This window comes from Lepisosteus oculatus, chromosome 4, assembly GCF_040954835.1.
Source record: "Lepisosteus oculatus isolate fLepOcu1 chromosome 4, fLepOcu1.hap2, whole genome shotgun sequence".
Lineage (NCBI taxonomy): Eukaryota > Metazoa > Chordata > Actinopteri > Semionotiformes > Lepisosteidae > Lepisosteus > Lepisosteus oculatus.
In genome coordinates, this window is record NC_090699.1 from 22,181,578 (window position 1) to 22,197,164 (window position 15,587).

At 34.5% G+C, this 15,587-nt stretch overlaps 1 protein-coding gene across 11 annotated transcripts in view; it reads right to left on the reverse strand.

Annotated features, from left to right (window-relative positions):
* The window catches only part of pcdh15b (protocadherin-related 15b), a 311,541-nt gene that overhangs the window by 91,831 nt on the left and 204,123 nt on the right, over positions 1 to 15,587 (reverse strand). For 9 of the 11 annotated variants that reach the window (XM_069188941.1, XM_069188940.1, XM_069188944.1 and 6 more), the window contains 5 exons: positions 14,979 to 14,999; positions 11,235 to 11,369; positions 3,639 to 3,788; positions 2,053 to 2,246; positions 388 to 520 (listed from right to left, as the gene is read on the reverse strand). In XM_069188941.1, coding sequence (XP_069045042.1) covers positions 388 to 520; positions 2,053 to 2,246; positions 3,639 to 3,788; positions 11,235 to 11,369; positions 14,979 to 14,999 — 633 coding nt within the window. The remainder of the gene's footprint in view (positions 1 to 387; positions 521 to 2,052; positions 2,247 to 3,638; positions 3,789 to 11,234; positions 11,370 to 14,978; positions 15,000 to 15,587) is intronic. The other 2 variants (XM_015346907.2, XM_069188947.1) reach the window with 2 other exon arrangements.

The following is a 15,587-nucleotide window of genomic DNA, read 5'->3' on the forward strand; positions in this document are numbered from 1 at the left end:
CCTGTACATCAGAAAGTTTACTGGAACAATCTGAGTGAAGTTTCTTGTTCATATGATATATTGTATATCTTATTATAGATCACATGATACTGAAAAAAATAAACAATCAAATACTATGCCAAAGACCTGGTCAGTTGGTGATATGTTTCGCAGGTGGAAAAGAATGAGACTGCCCCCTGCAGGGCAGAGGAAGAAGTGCAAAAAGTCCATTTATAAAAGCTTATAGTGTGTATGAGTAAGAGGGTGGAAGGGGAAAGATGGGTAAGAGGAAAATGGTTTATTTTAGTATTATTAAAAATATTTAAATTTAAAAAAATAGTGAAGATAAGATACCAGTAATTTTTAAAGCATGTTTCTACCAAGAAAAGTCCTCATTTCATGAACTACCTGCAGGTTCAGTAGGACAGCTCCAGTCCTCATGCCCTCGCTGACTTCCAGAGTGTACATAAACTGGGGGAACCGAGGAGGACTCTGGTTGTTCGGTGGTAGAACCTCTATATAGACTGTAGTTATGGAGCTCCTGTAATCAGAATAATTGAATGCATTCAAATATACTTTTGTTTCTTAGTGACTGACACATGTAGTGAAATAAACATTATCTTAGCATGCCTGAACAACTTTCTTGTATAATGACCTTTATTAAACCTTGGTTTGCAGGTGAATTTTTGTCAAGACAAGCCAGGCTCTCTGTAGCATGTGCACAAAACACAAAACAACAGGCTTGTAAACATTTATTAACATTTATGTATCTAGATACAATTACACTTTTAACACAGTAAAAGGAAACAATCATTCAACAGCAAGCTTGTAAAGTCTGGAAATATGATTGTCTTTTATCTGCTAATGTGAAGATGTGAAGAGAAGCTTTTAATGGCCCAAGGAGAAATGTCCAAGCTTAAGTTCACACTTTTGATTTGATTTTTATGATCAGTGGAAGCCCTTTTCAAAGCCTGGAATCTCATTTACTGTAGTTCTTAGTTATTCCATGAATAATCTGCTGCACTCAGTGCTGATTGAATTTTGACTAAAGCCATTGGACCATATGGAGATCTTGCAGAACAAGAAGCATTCAAGTGATATAACAGCAGTGCACTTGCATGTGAAGATTATTCTAAATATGCACACTCTCTTTTATTGGAATTGCACATGATTTTTATTTAGGGAAGCTTCACTGGAGTGCACAATAAAACTAAGTCAGGCCTATCCAACTCCAGTAAAAAGCACTTATCATGAAATGAATCCTCTGTTGCACTCACTATCCACGTTTAAGATCCAACTTCAGTAAACAAATAATTATTCACTTGCTGCTTCTCATCACTGGTGTTGGCTCTTATCTCAGTGTGTCAATGCAAGTCTTTGCTGTTCCAGCCTTTCCATATCCAGTGGGGGACAATGAGAATTCTTGCCAGGGGGGGACTTAAATTTGACCAGTCAAATATTTCAAACTTCATCAAGTGATATAGTATGTCAATGCCTATAGAGATCCACTCCTATTATGACTCATACCAAGGGGAATCTGATTGCCTGATATATTAGTCGCTAATTATGGATTAATTGGCCTTCAACATAGATTACTGTGCAACATGGGTAAAAATAAAACCCTACATGTATTCTTAAAAATCAGCTTTCATTCCTTTTCAATTTATCTGGACTAGACAGCAAAAATAACAATAAAATATATTTACCTCCTGTACAAGTTAAATCCATTTTTTCTTTCAATATGGTATTTTGGTATTTAAACGACAGCAAGCTTGAAACAAGAAATATTCCAGAATGTGCACACCCAGAGAAGATTAAATTAGATTGTGGAAAAGAAAGCATGTGAATTTGCATTATTTTGTAATTCCCACCTTCTGAAAGGTAGGGAATATTAGTGTGAGGATGATACTACAAGGTTGGGATTATTGCAGTACAAGCCTGTAGTCACCCACCCTTGTATTGATTCCAGGGGAGGGGTAAAAAGATTTATGGGGGGACTTTTTTGAATCAAAAGTGACTGTGCTGCAAAGCCCATCAATCCAGTTTTAATCCCCATGCTCTTAATTGCTTTACCTTCTCTGTGACACAGGTGCATTGTCAGATGCCCTGACAGTGAGGGCATAGGAGCGCCCTACAATCAGACTGACACCAGGAGCCACTGTGATCAGGCCTGTGCTGTTATTTATGGAGAAATCTCCCTGATCACCAGTCAGAATTTCATAGGTGATTTGCCCATTGGAACCTTCATCGGCATCAAAAGCTGTCAACTACAAAAACAAAAATATATTCCTTTAATGTAAAACATTAAGTTTGATTACAAGTTTAGTTAGGAAAAATATTTTTTGTCAGTTAGTGCTACATTTTCAGTAATGTATTGTACAGAAATGTAACTTGATAGCTCAGCTCTGCAATAAATTCTTATTGCTCTGAAAAGGACAAACATACCAGTACAATAGTTATTGCTCACCAAGTGCAGGCTCACATAAATAACACCAAACATCCTGTTAGGAAGAGTACTGTATGTTGTAGTGTGCCAGAAGATGGGCAACAAAACAAATGAAACATGATTGTTGTCCTTCACAGATTTTCAAAGATTCATTGTTTCTGATTACTTTAAAAAAATAAATCTGAAATATTATTTGATTTGATTATTGTAATGATTATATAAAAAACAGATTTGTTTTATTTAGAATATGGATTACATATTTTAACAAGTTGTAATTTGTATTACAGCGTTTGTGTGTGGATAAAGATGTCCACACTAATTAGTCACTAATTAGAATTGTGAGGGCATAGGAGCACCCAACAATATGACAGACACCAGGAGCCACTGTGCCCCTGAAGTGTGTTTTTTATATTTAATAGTGGCTTATGTTGTCAAATTTTGACTACATATTTATGATTACTTCATCTATGAATCATTGCAAAACATTAAATATTTTTTCCAATCTCGAGACAGAGAATATTTTCAACAGTTCTTTAGTTCTTGTAATATACACAAAAGTTATTCATATAAAGCAACTGCTAGTTTCTGAAATGCAGAATGAAACTATACTTATTTGGAAAAAAAACTTTTCACTGCTTAAAACAGACATATTTCTGTTCAGTAAAAATAGATAATTGATAACTCTTAATGAAAAAGTTGTGGAAAAGTCCTCCATTAATAACAAAATTACAAATGAATCAGTTTACACAGCTTTTTTAAGATTTAAATGAGAAATGAATAATGGCTCAGATACAAGAGTATCATATTTAATCAAACATTTTTCATGTCTATATTAAAATCTTAAACAGCTTATAGAAATATGACCGGTTATGCACAACATTATATACCTAACCTCACTTCTAAGAAACAGAATAGTTGAGTTTAAAGACAGATTAAACTGGACCTTTTGTATCATTGCTTTGTTTCAACAGGGCTAAGATACCGACTATGATCATGCCCTGACTGCAAAATACCATTTATCAAAGGTCTAACATATCAAAGCAAGACCACATGAGGAAGAAGGGGGAACTATTCCAATTATTTCAATGAGAATTAATTAATATATTAAGCAAGCTAATTCTATCTTTAAAAATATCATGACAGAGGATTGGAAAGTTGCTATTATTTTAAGTAAGCAGCTCATTTGTGAAAGCAGTCAGTAAATATCGATTACCCGTAATACAGTTTCCCCTGGTCGCATGTCTGTGTAAACATTTACACTGTAGGAGATGTTGGGGAAGGTTGGAGTGTTATCGTTGGCATCAATCACCAGGATATTAACTGTGACTGGAGTACTTTCCTGGACTCCATCAGAGGCTAGCATCTATGGGGAAAAAATGAAAAAAAAAAAGTCAAACCTCCCTATTTGTAGTGGTAAAGCACAAATTTCCCTAGCTTCTTTGTGGAAATATCAAAGCTCAGCATTTTATAACACAATCTTTAAGAAAACATAGTAGAATTCACAAGTCATTTGCATTGTCTGTATCTGAACATACATAATAGAACAGGAACAATGTTTCCATACAGCGCCACAAAAAAAGCAAACAAATACCAGAAAATAAATTGGTCTATCAAAAATAATTCAATCAGCACAGGTTTGGTCATGTTGACACGCAAACCTTACTCGATGAGCTGGTAGGTCACAGTTACCATTGAAAGACACTGCCTCTGGGTTGTTGCTCCACTTGTGAGAGATAGCTTTAGGCATTTTTTTCTGATAACATGAATCTTGTAATAGCACTGATTCATGGTTTTCCTTAAGAAATACTGCCATACAGATTCATTCGCAGGAGTCCAAGTTTCCTAATTTGGTTTGGGAGTAGAGCCAACAATACTGTCTCTTTTTATTCTTAGTCCAGGCACACAGCAGCAATGTGCAGCTGGCAAAACAAACTCAAGATTATACACTATAGACTTCAGATAGACTATTTCTTCCTTCACAATTTTTTCCCCATGAACAGAACAACAGTAGACTGATTTTCCACCCAAAATACAAGTACCACCCTTCTTAACTGCTGCCTGATTAACACAACTGGCCTTCTTTTTACTTGTTACAGTGCAGCTGCACCACTTATTTCATGTGAGGCTGCTACCTCTTCCTCTGCAAATCTGAATATTATCTATGTATCGAAGTATAAAAAACAGTTTTTACAGTTAATAAGCCAGTCAAAAAAAACCCAGGGGATTTAAAGACTAGAAGCTAAGATGGAGGTTCATAAAGACTTAGATCACATTCACCACTAGGCAAACACCTGGCAGAATGATATTTAAGTGCAGACATCTGTAAAGAGTGTCACACGCAGGTGGCAGAAACATAAAACAAAATGCAAGATAGGAAGCAATGAGCTTAAAAAAGCTGCTTAAGTGATTTACATATCATTTTCACCTTCTAGACAATGTAGGGAAACAATAAAAAGAAAATAATTTAAATCAAGAGATATAATGTTATATTAGTAAGACTTCATTTTAAAAAAATGTGCACAATCAGATACATTCCTGAGATTAAAGTATACTCTTGCTATTAGGCAAAAATATCTCAATATTTTTAGTTTTGAACAGAAACTGGATTTCACCAGAATCAACAGTGAAACACAAAGCAGAGGACACATGTAGAAACAATAGGAAAGTACATTTAGAACTGAGAACAGCAGATTTTTTACATAAGGGGGTGTGAGACTCTGGAACAAGCCTCCCAACAAGATACTGTATACCTTGGTATCTTTCAATAATTGTTTCAAGATATGATCCTTGGATCAATAAGCTAACATCAACCTTCTTATGTTAAATAGAATGAAGCACAAAACATAAGATGTTCTACTGATGTTCTTATTGCTCACTCTACATGATAAATAAAAAATATTATGTTGTTATTAAAATAATGAAAAATAACACATATTGTTACAATTCATCCAAATGTTTAAATTTCACCATTCATTAAAATGATGGGCATCCTCACACCAACACTGTCGGGTGGCCACACAATCATACTGATTTTAAGCTAATTAAAATCAATTGTGATTAAATCATTAAATCACCTTTCTTAGAGGATCAACAGTGAAGAAAGAACAAACAAAAGGAGACAAGAAAATAAGCATCTGAAAGAGTTTCCTCCCTCACAGACTAGAACTGCAGAACCAGGAGATTCGAGTATAAAAAAGATGAGACTGTATGCCTTCAGTAAAGGACTTCTGTTTTATACAGTATATGTGGAATACTGATTTCCTGATTGTGGTATGCAATAGGCTAAAAAACTATTTTGTTAAAAAATGTATTGTAAGGAATGAAGAAATAGGTTCCCATTTCTATAGCATCAGTTTAGGTAATAATTTAGTTCTCAGTACAATCTTCTATTGGGTAAAACTGTTTTTTTCATTCCATGTACAGCATAGTATTTGTGCCTTAGTTAAAAGACGACTCCCATGTTTTTATGTCTGTGGAAGGCAGAGCAGGGCTCTGAAACTCACAGATTTTTAATAGGTGTACATAGAATAAGTGAATGTATTACTGTAAATAAGTATTTGTCTTGGTTATTACATTGTTACCACACTGCACCAGAAAACAAAGAAAACACGTGCTGTGTTGCTGTACAGTATTCCCTGACAATACCAGATGTGCAATCATTAACACGTACTAATTTGCTTGCATGCAAAGGTGGTATCAGAACCTGATATGATATTGGCTTTGATTTAATTGATTTTACTATTTTTTAAATGTTACTGTTTGTTCTTTCCCTGCAATCTCTTATTACAATATAACAAATATTTTAAAAAATAAGTTTGCATATTACATTATTGCATCAAAATCTACACACACAAGGAATGAAAAGTTGTCCATGATTCTAATCAGCATGGGGCAATGTGCAGTCATTCACTGACAGGATGCATGACACTCGTATTGTATTGTTTTATGTCAGTACTTCTTAGCTTCAGTTCAGAGCCTTGACAGAATTTTGCTGCAGGCATTTACCTTTTCCAGTAAAAAACATAGTTATGAGCCTCTAAGTCTTGTTCTGTGCAATGAAGCTCAGGGCAGGGGTTATTTTATCTGTAAAAGAGTGCCAGACTACTCTAGAACAAACATTCATGTCATACTCAGAGTCAATTAGAGATCAAAAGGTAAGTCTCACTGTAAACAAAAGGCCAGGTTTGTGACAGAATCCTACTTACTGTATGTACTGTATATATTTATGTTATGATATGATTTATACATTAAGCAAAATAGCTTATAAATCGAATTTACTTATTCCAAAATCATCCAGCATACTCTCTATGCATGATGATATCTTTATTAACTCTTGTAAATAAGAGCACAGCATGTTGAAGAACAGTCCATCAGTAACTTGTAGTATGTGAAATATATCCTTAATCCCACTGAATTCCATGATGTGAAAAATGTCTTTAAACCCTTTACTAGAAAAAGTGTACCTCTTTCACTGTTTTAATCAATTTCTGACTATAAGCTGTAAGAAATGCAGGACAGATGAAGAGTGCTTAGAATTTTAAGATGCCTGGACCAAGTCTCCAGAGTCATAGGTAGAGGAAGAATAGGAATTTATACTTGGTGAGACAGAGACAGATTATAGTTTCCTATAAGAAATAAACTCTGTAAATGGTACATGTTTAAAAACAATGGCAAACACACATACACACAAACAAGATAAAACAAAAAAGAATATGACTTCATATATAAGAGTTGCATATACTGTAGCACTGCTGATATTTTTTTAATCAAACTTACTATATTACACAAAAATAAGAAAAGCGTTATCCACACATTTGATCTAGTAAGGATGGAGACTTGAGTCCAGACCTAATCAAAGGTTTTTGTCATGCCTACTCAGTCCTGCCCCTAGTTTCCTGTGCTTTACTCTCTCTGGTGCTATATATTTCCGGGTCACTTATTCTCCTTCGCTCAGCATTGATGTTCGGATGTCCTGAGACCCGCCTTGCACCAGGTCGCCCCACGTCTGCTGCCTGAGGGCATAGGTTTCTATACTACTCCTGAACTGCTGAGCCTGGGCAAACCCCCGTCTCGCCGCTACGCATTTTGTCTTTTTCCGCTCTCCTGCCTCTCCACGGTTTGTCCTTTTTCAGACATCCGTGACAGTTTTCATGCCATTAATAGGACTGTCTGTACAAAAAGGATGAACTTGGCTGTTGTTATTAAAACAAACAAACTTGGCACAGCTGAACTGGTGTCTTGGGGCTTCTCTACTTCAGTGCAATGAATTGTGAGTTGTTTTAAATCGCTATACCAACACAACAAATCTCCAGCAATAAGACAGTGCACAGTCATACCATGAAACTTATTATTTTGTCTTTACCTTGGACATCATGTACCCAGAATACTGAGAATTGTATTGAGACATTATTATGGCTTTAGGAAAAACGGTAGGGGCTGTTTCTTATTTTCTTTGGAAGTAGTTTGAAAAGTTGTGTCCTCTTGATTACAAATAGGTAAATGTTATAGCTATACACATTCAACAAACCACAACTGTATTTGGCTGTATACTAGCAAACTATGTTGGTTCAAGATCTTGTATTTCTTATGTTTTAAGACCCGAAAAAATATAGACTCCCACAGGGTGTTTACCATAATGTGCTTTCACAAACAGCCACAATAAACTAATAGGGGGCTTATTTTAAGAAACCTTTTAATGTCCTACATCTCCCTGATTTCAATTAAAATGTTTAACAAGAAACAGATAGCACTCAAGTGAATTGCTTATTTCAGACTGAACAATGTGTCAGTTAATCGACATATTTTCATGTAGATGCCACAAGCTCTATCCACGAGGGAACAAAAGAATGTGGGCAAAGGTGTCACTAAGTAATGCTTCATCATCAGATCTATAAAAGAAAACCTCAGATTAACTCCTCTGGTACTGCACCAGGGAATCCTACGGCTCCATTACTGTCATAGGCATACTGTGAGCAACAAAGACAGCTGAGTGCTTTGTACCAAGAACAACTGTGACCAAGGTTACTCCAGAAAAGAGGGGAGGGATACATATAAGACGGTAAGAGGCACTTAAAAACTTTCTTCCCTAAAGAAATAGGTTGAAGCTTACCATTATAACTTCAGCAACAGAAAGAAAATTAGTTTTTTTTTAAAAACTCAAAGCAGACTCAGAAGCTAACATTCATGTCCTCTTCTGCTGTCAAAGAAAGCCTTGAGCCCTTTGGAAGGACTATAGTAATTTTACATAGAAGGTCACCTACAACTTTGAACAATCCTAGAATCTGTAGAATACTCAGGAATTCCATTCATTAACACTTCTTTAACAGACATACCTGGAGTGATTTGATACCTAAAGTACTCTAAAGCATTCTACATGGTCTTAAAGGGCAAAGCAAAAACTGAGTAGCAGAGAAAGTGCTAGTTGGAATTGCAACTGCTTCAAGTAACAGGATGCTAATTTATACAGAATAATTTGGGATATATGCCTAGAAAAATAAGTGTTTTTTCAGGGTTTTGCTATTGATACACTGTTGCCAATATTTATTTCTTACTCATAACACCATTGCTTTATCACCAGTAGGATAAATTAATATTGTTTCATCATACATGTTATATGGATAATTGGAGACCAAAGGTCACAATACACTAATGATTAATTAATCATTAATTAGTTAATAATACTAATTAGTATTATACTAATTAGTTAATAATAAAAATGATAGCTAAGAGACTATAAGAAATGATCACGATGGTCTTAACGACTGCTTCTAGCTTGTGGATGCTCTGAGCAAGTTCAGACCTTATTTCAGTTATTTCAGACTGCCAAATAAGATGGTGAGTGGAACATGTTAGATTAAAACATTGAAAAGCTGTTGGCAACAATCATGGATAGTTAGAATAGCAATTTCCTCAAACTTCTAAACACTAAATGTTTGTGTAAATGTAATGTAAATGTAGTGCCTAAACACTAAATGCTGAAGTAACAGCCAGAGTTGCAAATCAAGGTGAGAGATGTATAATTATTCCAGTATTTTGGACTATTTTCCAGTTTTACAAATATTGGTTTGAAAATGGTTTGTCTGTTGAGCTCAAATCAACTTTTGTCACCTTAAGAGAGACCTACTGAAAATTTTCACCTATGAGTTCAAGGGTGTGAATGTTTCTTCAGCTGGTGCACTGCTAAGGCAGTAACGTGTGACATTTCTAGAAATAAGAAACTCATTTAATTAATCAAGAGATTAACCTTACATGTTGCAATCAGAAAACAACCACTTTTAGAAGTTATTTTAAAACCTTTGGTACAGCCTTCGTGAACTGATTATACTTTTTTCTATAAAAATGGCACAGCACAATGGGAACATCACATCAGATGTACAGTACATAGAAGTATTTATATGCATCACATCAGATGTACAGTACATAGAAGTATTTATATGTGGGATAATAGTTTTTTAGTGTGTCCTTTGGCAACTCACACTTGTGTTATTATAGAAACATTAAAATTCACATTCAATAAATACTTGGCATTTTTACAAAAACACAGTTTCATGCAGATTAAGCTGTGACTATAGAAACAAATCTAACCATGACAGAAATCAGCCAATTTACCTAAAAGAAAACTGACTAAACCCTCTAAAACTTTTCACAATGCGAATTCTACAGTACATTATTACACTTAGTTATTGAATAAACTGTGGTTCTCTTGCTGGTAAAAGCTTTTAACTGTAATTGAAAAAGTTTATGAAACTGCATACAGTATGCAAAAGATGCAAACCTGACTGCTTTGAAGGTACTACAGTTGTCACGCTAATTAAAACACATTATGAATAAAATAGCACTAGGAAATGGAAACAGCCTTCACTAACAGTAAAAAGATGTGGCAAATGTATGCTAATTGCTACCAATATTCTATTGTTAATTTCTAGTACTGTGTTGGTTGTCTTCTGCGTTAAATAAACTTGAATGTAACATTATTATTTCTTATAAGACCTGCCTGCTGAGAAGACTATGGAAACAGTTAATGAGACAGGCTACTGTATAACATTAAGGACCTCACATTTATCTTTCCCACAATTTAATTTTTTAGTGAATGCTCTTACATTGATTGCTTTTTACTTATACAAGCAATCAATACAAAAACCCTAGGCTTTTACTTTTTTAAGGAACAAGTAATAGGTTTATTCCATGCTGAAAAAAGAAGAAAGAGAACACTACGTTTCTGCCGTGGAGCCTTCTTCAGGTGTGAGCTCTCACACACCCTCACACCTGAAGAAGGCTCCACGGCCGAAACGTAGTGTTCTCTTTCTTCTTTTTTTCAGCATGGAATACTTGTTCCTTTGCAGCCTACGCATGCTGACGCAGCTACCCACCTTTTACTTTTTTATATGTATACCAAGAACAAATAGCTACTGTAGTTATTTAAAAAAAATCTATTCTTTAGCATCCCATAAATCTGGACAAAAACAATTCGGCCCGTCAAAACAAAAAAACAAATAAGAAAGAAAATAGGACCCAAATTCTAGACAAAACTCAAGCATGTAGTAAAATTACAATTATTTTATTTAAAAACTAAAGTTTTATTTAAACATGTATGTGCATTGCTGTAATCTCCACCAGCAGTCAAATTACACATAAGCCATTACCACAATTGTCCTATAAGTTGACTGGAGGTACCATCTTTTTTAGTACAACTCGCTGTACTGGAACATTCAAAGACAATGTACAGTAACTGCAATGAAAGGCAGTGAAACCGCCAGAACAAATGTTACTCCTAGTAAGAGAATGTGGGCAAAGGACATCAGGCACTTACCACGAATGTGTAGGTTTGTTGCTGCTCCCTGTCCACTGACTTCAGTAAGGTCAGGTAGCGCACTATCCCGGAAGGAGTCACAGTAAAGACTGTGTTGTAGTTGTTTAAAGAAATCTGCAGCATGGGGTCTTTGGTCTTTAAAACATGATTGAAAAGCACAATTAACCCAGTGACATGTCACGATTGGTGTAGAACAAAACCTATTCTGTGTGTCTTCTTCTCTCCTCATGTTGCAATCACAACAACTTCCAGCTCATGTTTTCTAAAGACCATGGCACTATTTGACCTGTGTAACAAGACTGAATCTGGGGAGGTCAGTTTAATTTAATTTCTAGATCTGTAATTTACCTAATTTTAGTAGTTTGGTCAAATCTTTAATTAAGACGGAGAAGAGGTGAGCTTTACCTGTTTGGAAGGATGGGGCTGTCAGAGCCCCCCAACCTTATATTTTGATGAAGAATGACACCCTAAACAAGGGCGAAGATGTGGTGTAGGGAGGGATGCGACAGTGAACCACTCATGCGAATGTGTAAGAATCAGGACATTTCAATGTAGGTAGGCTGAAGGGGCTGAGATTAGAACTTTTGTTTAAATGCCTACATATCCTGCTTGATAATTTTGTTTTTTATACAGTTCAATATACAGTTATTTTCTCTTCTTAACTGTTGAATAACCTGTTAAACACTATATTTTCAGGCAGACCGATTTTGTATCTGATTGTGTTATCATTTGTCATTCTTACTAGCCATTCCAGGAAAAAGAGTGTCCAAAAGTGTGTGTCACGCTTAATTGCCAGAAGGTACACAACTAATTTATCTTGTTGCATAAACCTGGAAAGGGAATGAATATGAATCATGTCCATTCATAGCACTGAATATTCATGCCTGAATATACAGCACTTTAGTATGCCACCACTTAAAGTGTCTCCCTTTAAGAAGTTAGAAGTGTTTTTGCTGTTGTTCTGTTTCCTTTGTATAATAACCTAAGAATAGTTACACATGAGAGGAGACCTTGGGTAATATCTTGCGTACCTAGAAACATTCTGGAATTTACCCATCTTTTTAGAAAGGCTTTAATTGAATGGATATTTGTAAAAAACAGTAATGATATGGAAACAGATGAACAGCAACATTGAATCACACATAATAAGAACAAGATGTAGATCAGTTAAGAAAAGGAATAATAGCACAATAAAGATGATACACACAACTCCTTTAGCATTGCAAAACATAACATAAATCTAATCCAGTGAAGCAGTAAAGCTGTCAATAGCATCACTGCAATAACTATTTTTAAGAACATAAAATAAAACTCTGTACATCCTAGGTGTGTTAAACATCAGACCTAATCTAGGGAAATCCATTAAATATGATATTCCTTCTTCTGAAACAAGCTCTTCTTCTGTTTTTTTATCTAATGCTTAATGACAAAATTGCATACATTTAACAGCCTATGGGTATGAACCCTGGATTGGTAAATGAGTCTGATAGTATCCAGTATTTGCAAACCATACAGAAATCATTCTGATCAGGTTTAGATTTGACCTATTCAGTTCTTCAATCAAAATACATCATTTATTGACAAAAAAGTACCAACCATAAGCAAGTGCTTTACCAACTTCAGCAAGTGAAAGGAAAATATTCAAATATTATAATAACAATGGCTAATAATTAATGACTGCTGGTGACAAAGCTTTTTGTATTAGTGAATTCAGATGTAAAATCCATTAAAATGATGTTCAAACAAAAGACAAAACTTTAAAGTGTCCATGCAACTCTAGCAATACAAAAGGAGACAATACAGGGTATATGAAGAAAAAAACAAGGCATTAACCCCAAATTGGCTCATGAATTGATATAACTGGAGTAGCAAGAAACAAGGGAATAGAACAGACTGTTTTTTATGACAAAGTCTCTTTTAGTATTGTGTAGGGAAGAAAATGAATAAAAGATTCAAAGTAGAGTAATGGTCATATTGTTTTGTTAATATAACAGGAGACAAAAACAGCCTTTAAAAGAAATAATTGTCTGCACTTGTTCCAACCAATCAAAGAATGCTTTGGAATTTCAATGAGAAACAGAAAAAAGCTAAAGTTAATTTGGCAAGCACTGTGCTATAAAGATAAACAATGAAAAAATGAAGAAAATAAAAAATGCAGCATAATCTGACATACTGCAGTCTAACAAAACAGCTTTCAAGACCTTTTAGACCATATTTACTTGTCTTACAAGATGAAAGGCTGATGTTAAATGTGCTATTTCTCATATTGAAAATGTCTTATTTCCAACATTTTCTATATTTAACAAATGTGCAGTATACTGATGGTATATACTGTATAGATATGTTATATGCTGTATGTATGGAGGTTTATTGCCTGCCTATTGAACTGTAACTCCCATGAGGTCTTTTAAAGTTTTCTGAGGGTTAGTATTCCCTGTGCCTGAGAACCGTCCACAAACTATTACTTGATCACTTGGAGGTGCTTGCATTTCAATTCTGCACATTACAATCAGGCATCATTCCAGCCTGACAACAAGACTCTCATCACCCTAACAGTTGCATGGAAAGTTATTTCTTTTTCCATTTTTGTGCTAAATTGGTTAAAAAAAGTACAGAATACAAAATAGGTTAATTACTGCAAATTTTGGTAGGCAATTAAAACAAAATTATCTTCTTACTACTACAACACCCTGGAGCTCTTGTCAGTATTATCATAGTTAATATGATGTATCATTACAAACTATTTTTACATAGAATACATGCTCTATTCTCAAAATTATTCTTTCCACATAAAGAAGTGTAATACTCCTTAATGCAGGCTATACATTTACAGTAAGTAGCCCCAAGGAAAACAAACACCCTCATATAGTCCCTTTTCCTTGTCTTGGTGTACAATATTTTTGAAAGATGTTTAATTTTAAAAAGTTATAGCTGCCTTATTTTATCTTCATGTACCAGGCAAATTCTACTTCTTTCATTCTCATTTTTAAATACTGTATATTCATTAGATTGTTATTGTATTAAAGTAAATGATAAAACTAGTCAGATCTTAACAGAGAACTTAGATACGTTATGTTAGATACAGTATGCCAAAAAGGTTCATGTTATCAGCACCTCCTGTAAGCACAGGATTTCACAGTTTTTAAGAAGATTTTGCCTCCGAACTTTGATCTATCACTGCCAAAACACAAATCACATTAGTTTTATTTAAAACACTCTAATTCTATACAACATAACTTACAACTGCTGTGATGTGGCTTACTGTATATTGTTTTATACATCTGTCAACTTAAATAAGCACTCTAAGTAATTTCAATTTTTTACTCCACATGTGTGAGCATGAAAAGACCTTAATGACATTTTAATATCCAGAACATCATAAATTTAATCTTTGCTGATATCTGATGGTTCAACTGATCATATCTGATCAGTGTTAAGGTTTATTAAATTAACACCACAACTGATGTTAATTTTTAGCTTTTTTGGTTAATACTTAATGAAAATCATACATTTACAGTACAGGATGTGAAAAATATTAGAAATACTACAGAAATATTGTGAGTAATGTGGCAAAATTTCCATAAATTGTAAAAATAAAGAAATATTGTCTGAAGACAACACAGGAGAGCAGTAAGGAAGGCTTCATGCAAAATTATTAAAAACACAAGCACACACCACAGCAAAGAAAATGAAAACTTCACACTTCTAATTGGCACAGAAACTACCAAACTCCCTAATACCTACAGGACTGGCACCAGGAGCAAGCTAAAATAAAAAGAAGACAAGAAACAGGAATGGTGTGATTGAAAAGACAGTTTTCAAACCTCTGTGTATTTTTCCAACCAACAGGAATGTAGGAGAGTCTTCTCATTATACAGAAAAGAACACTAGGGTTTACCATCTATTTGTATTGCATGTACACACATTGTAATTTAGCTGCTAACAAAATGCCTCCATAAGTTAAATAAGACATTTAAAATAATTAATCTAACACATTAACTGATTGTGGTCTTGACATATTTTGTTTGGTACAAGTCATATCTGTTTGACAATTATAAATAACTTTCACTCACAGTTTGGAGCATGGTTACTCCAATATATCAGATGTAAAAATTGCTTGCAAGGCCATAACGCTTAATGATTTAATTAAAGCACTTCACCAAATTCATTTAGTGTTTAATTCATCAGTTCTTGTTAGATATGCTAATACCTCAGTAGTGTAATGCTTTCATATGAAACAACAGGTATAAGAATTATCTCCTAAAGGATGCAGTTTCAGCAGGAATGTGTACTATACCTCTGCATCCTTTCAAAACATCATAATTTTACATAGCAAATACATTAGCAGATACA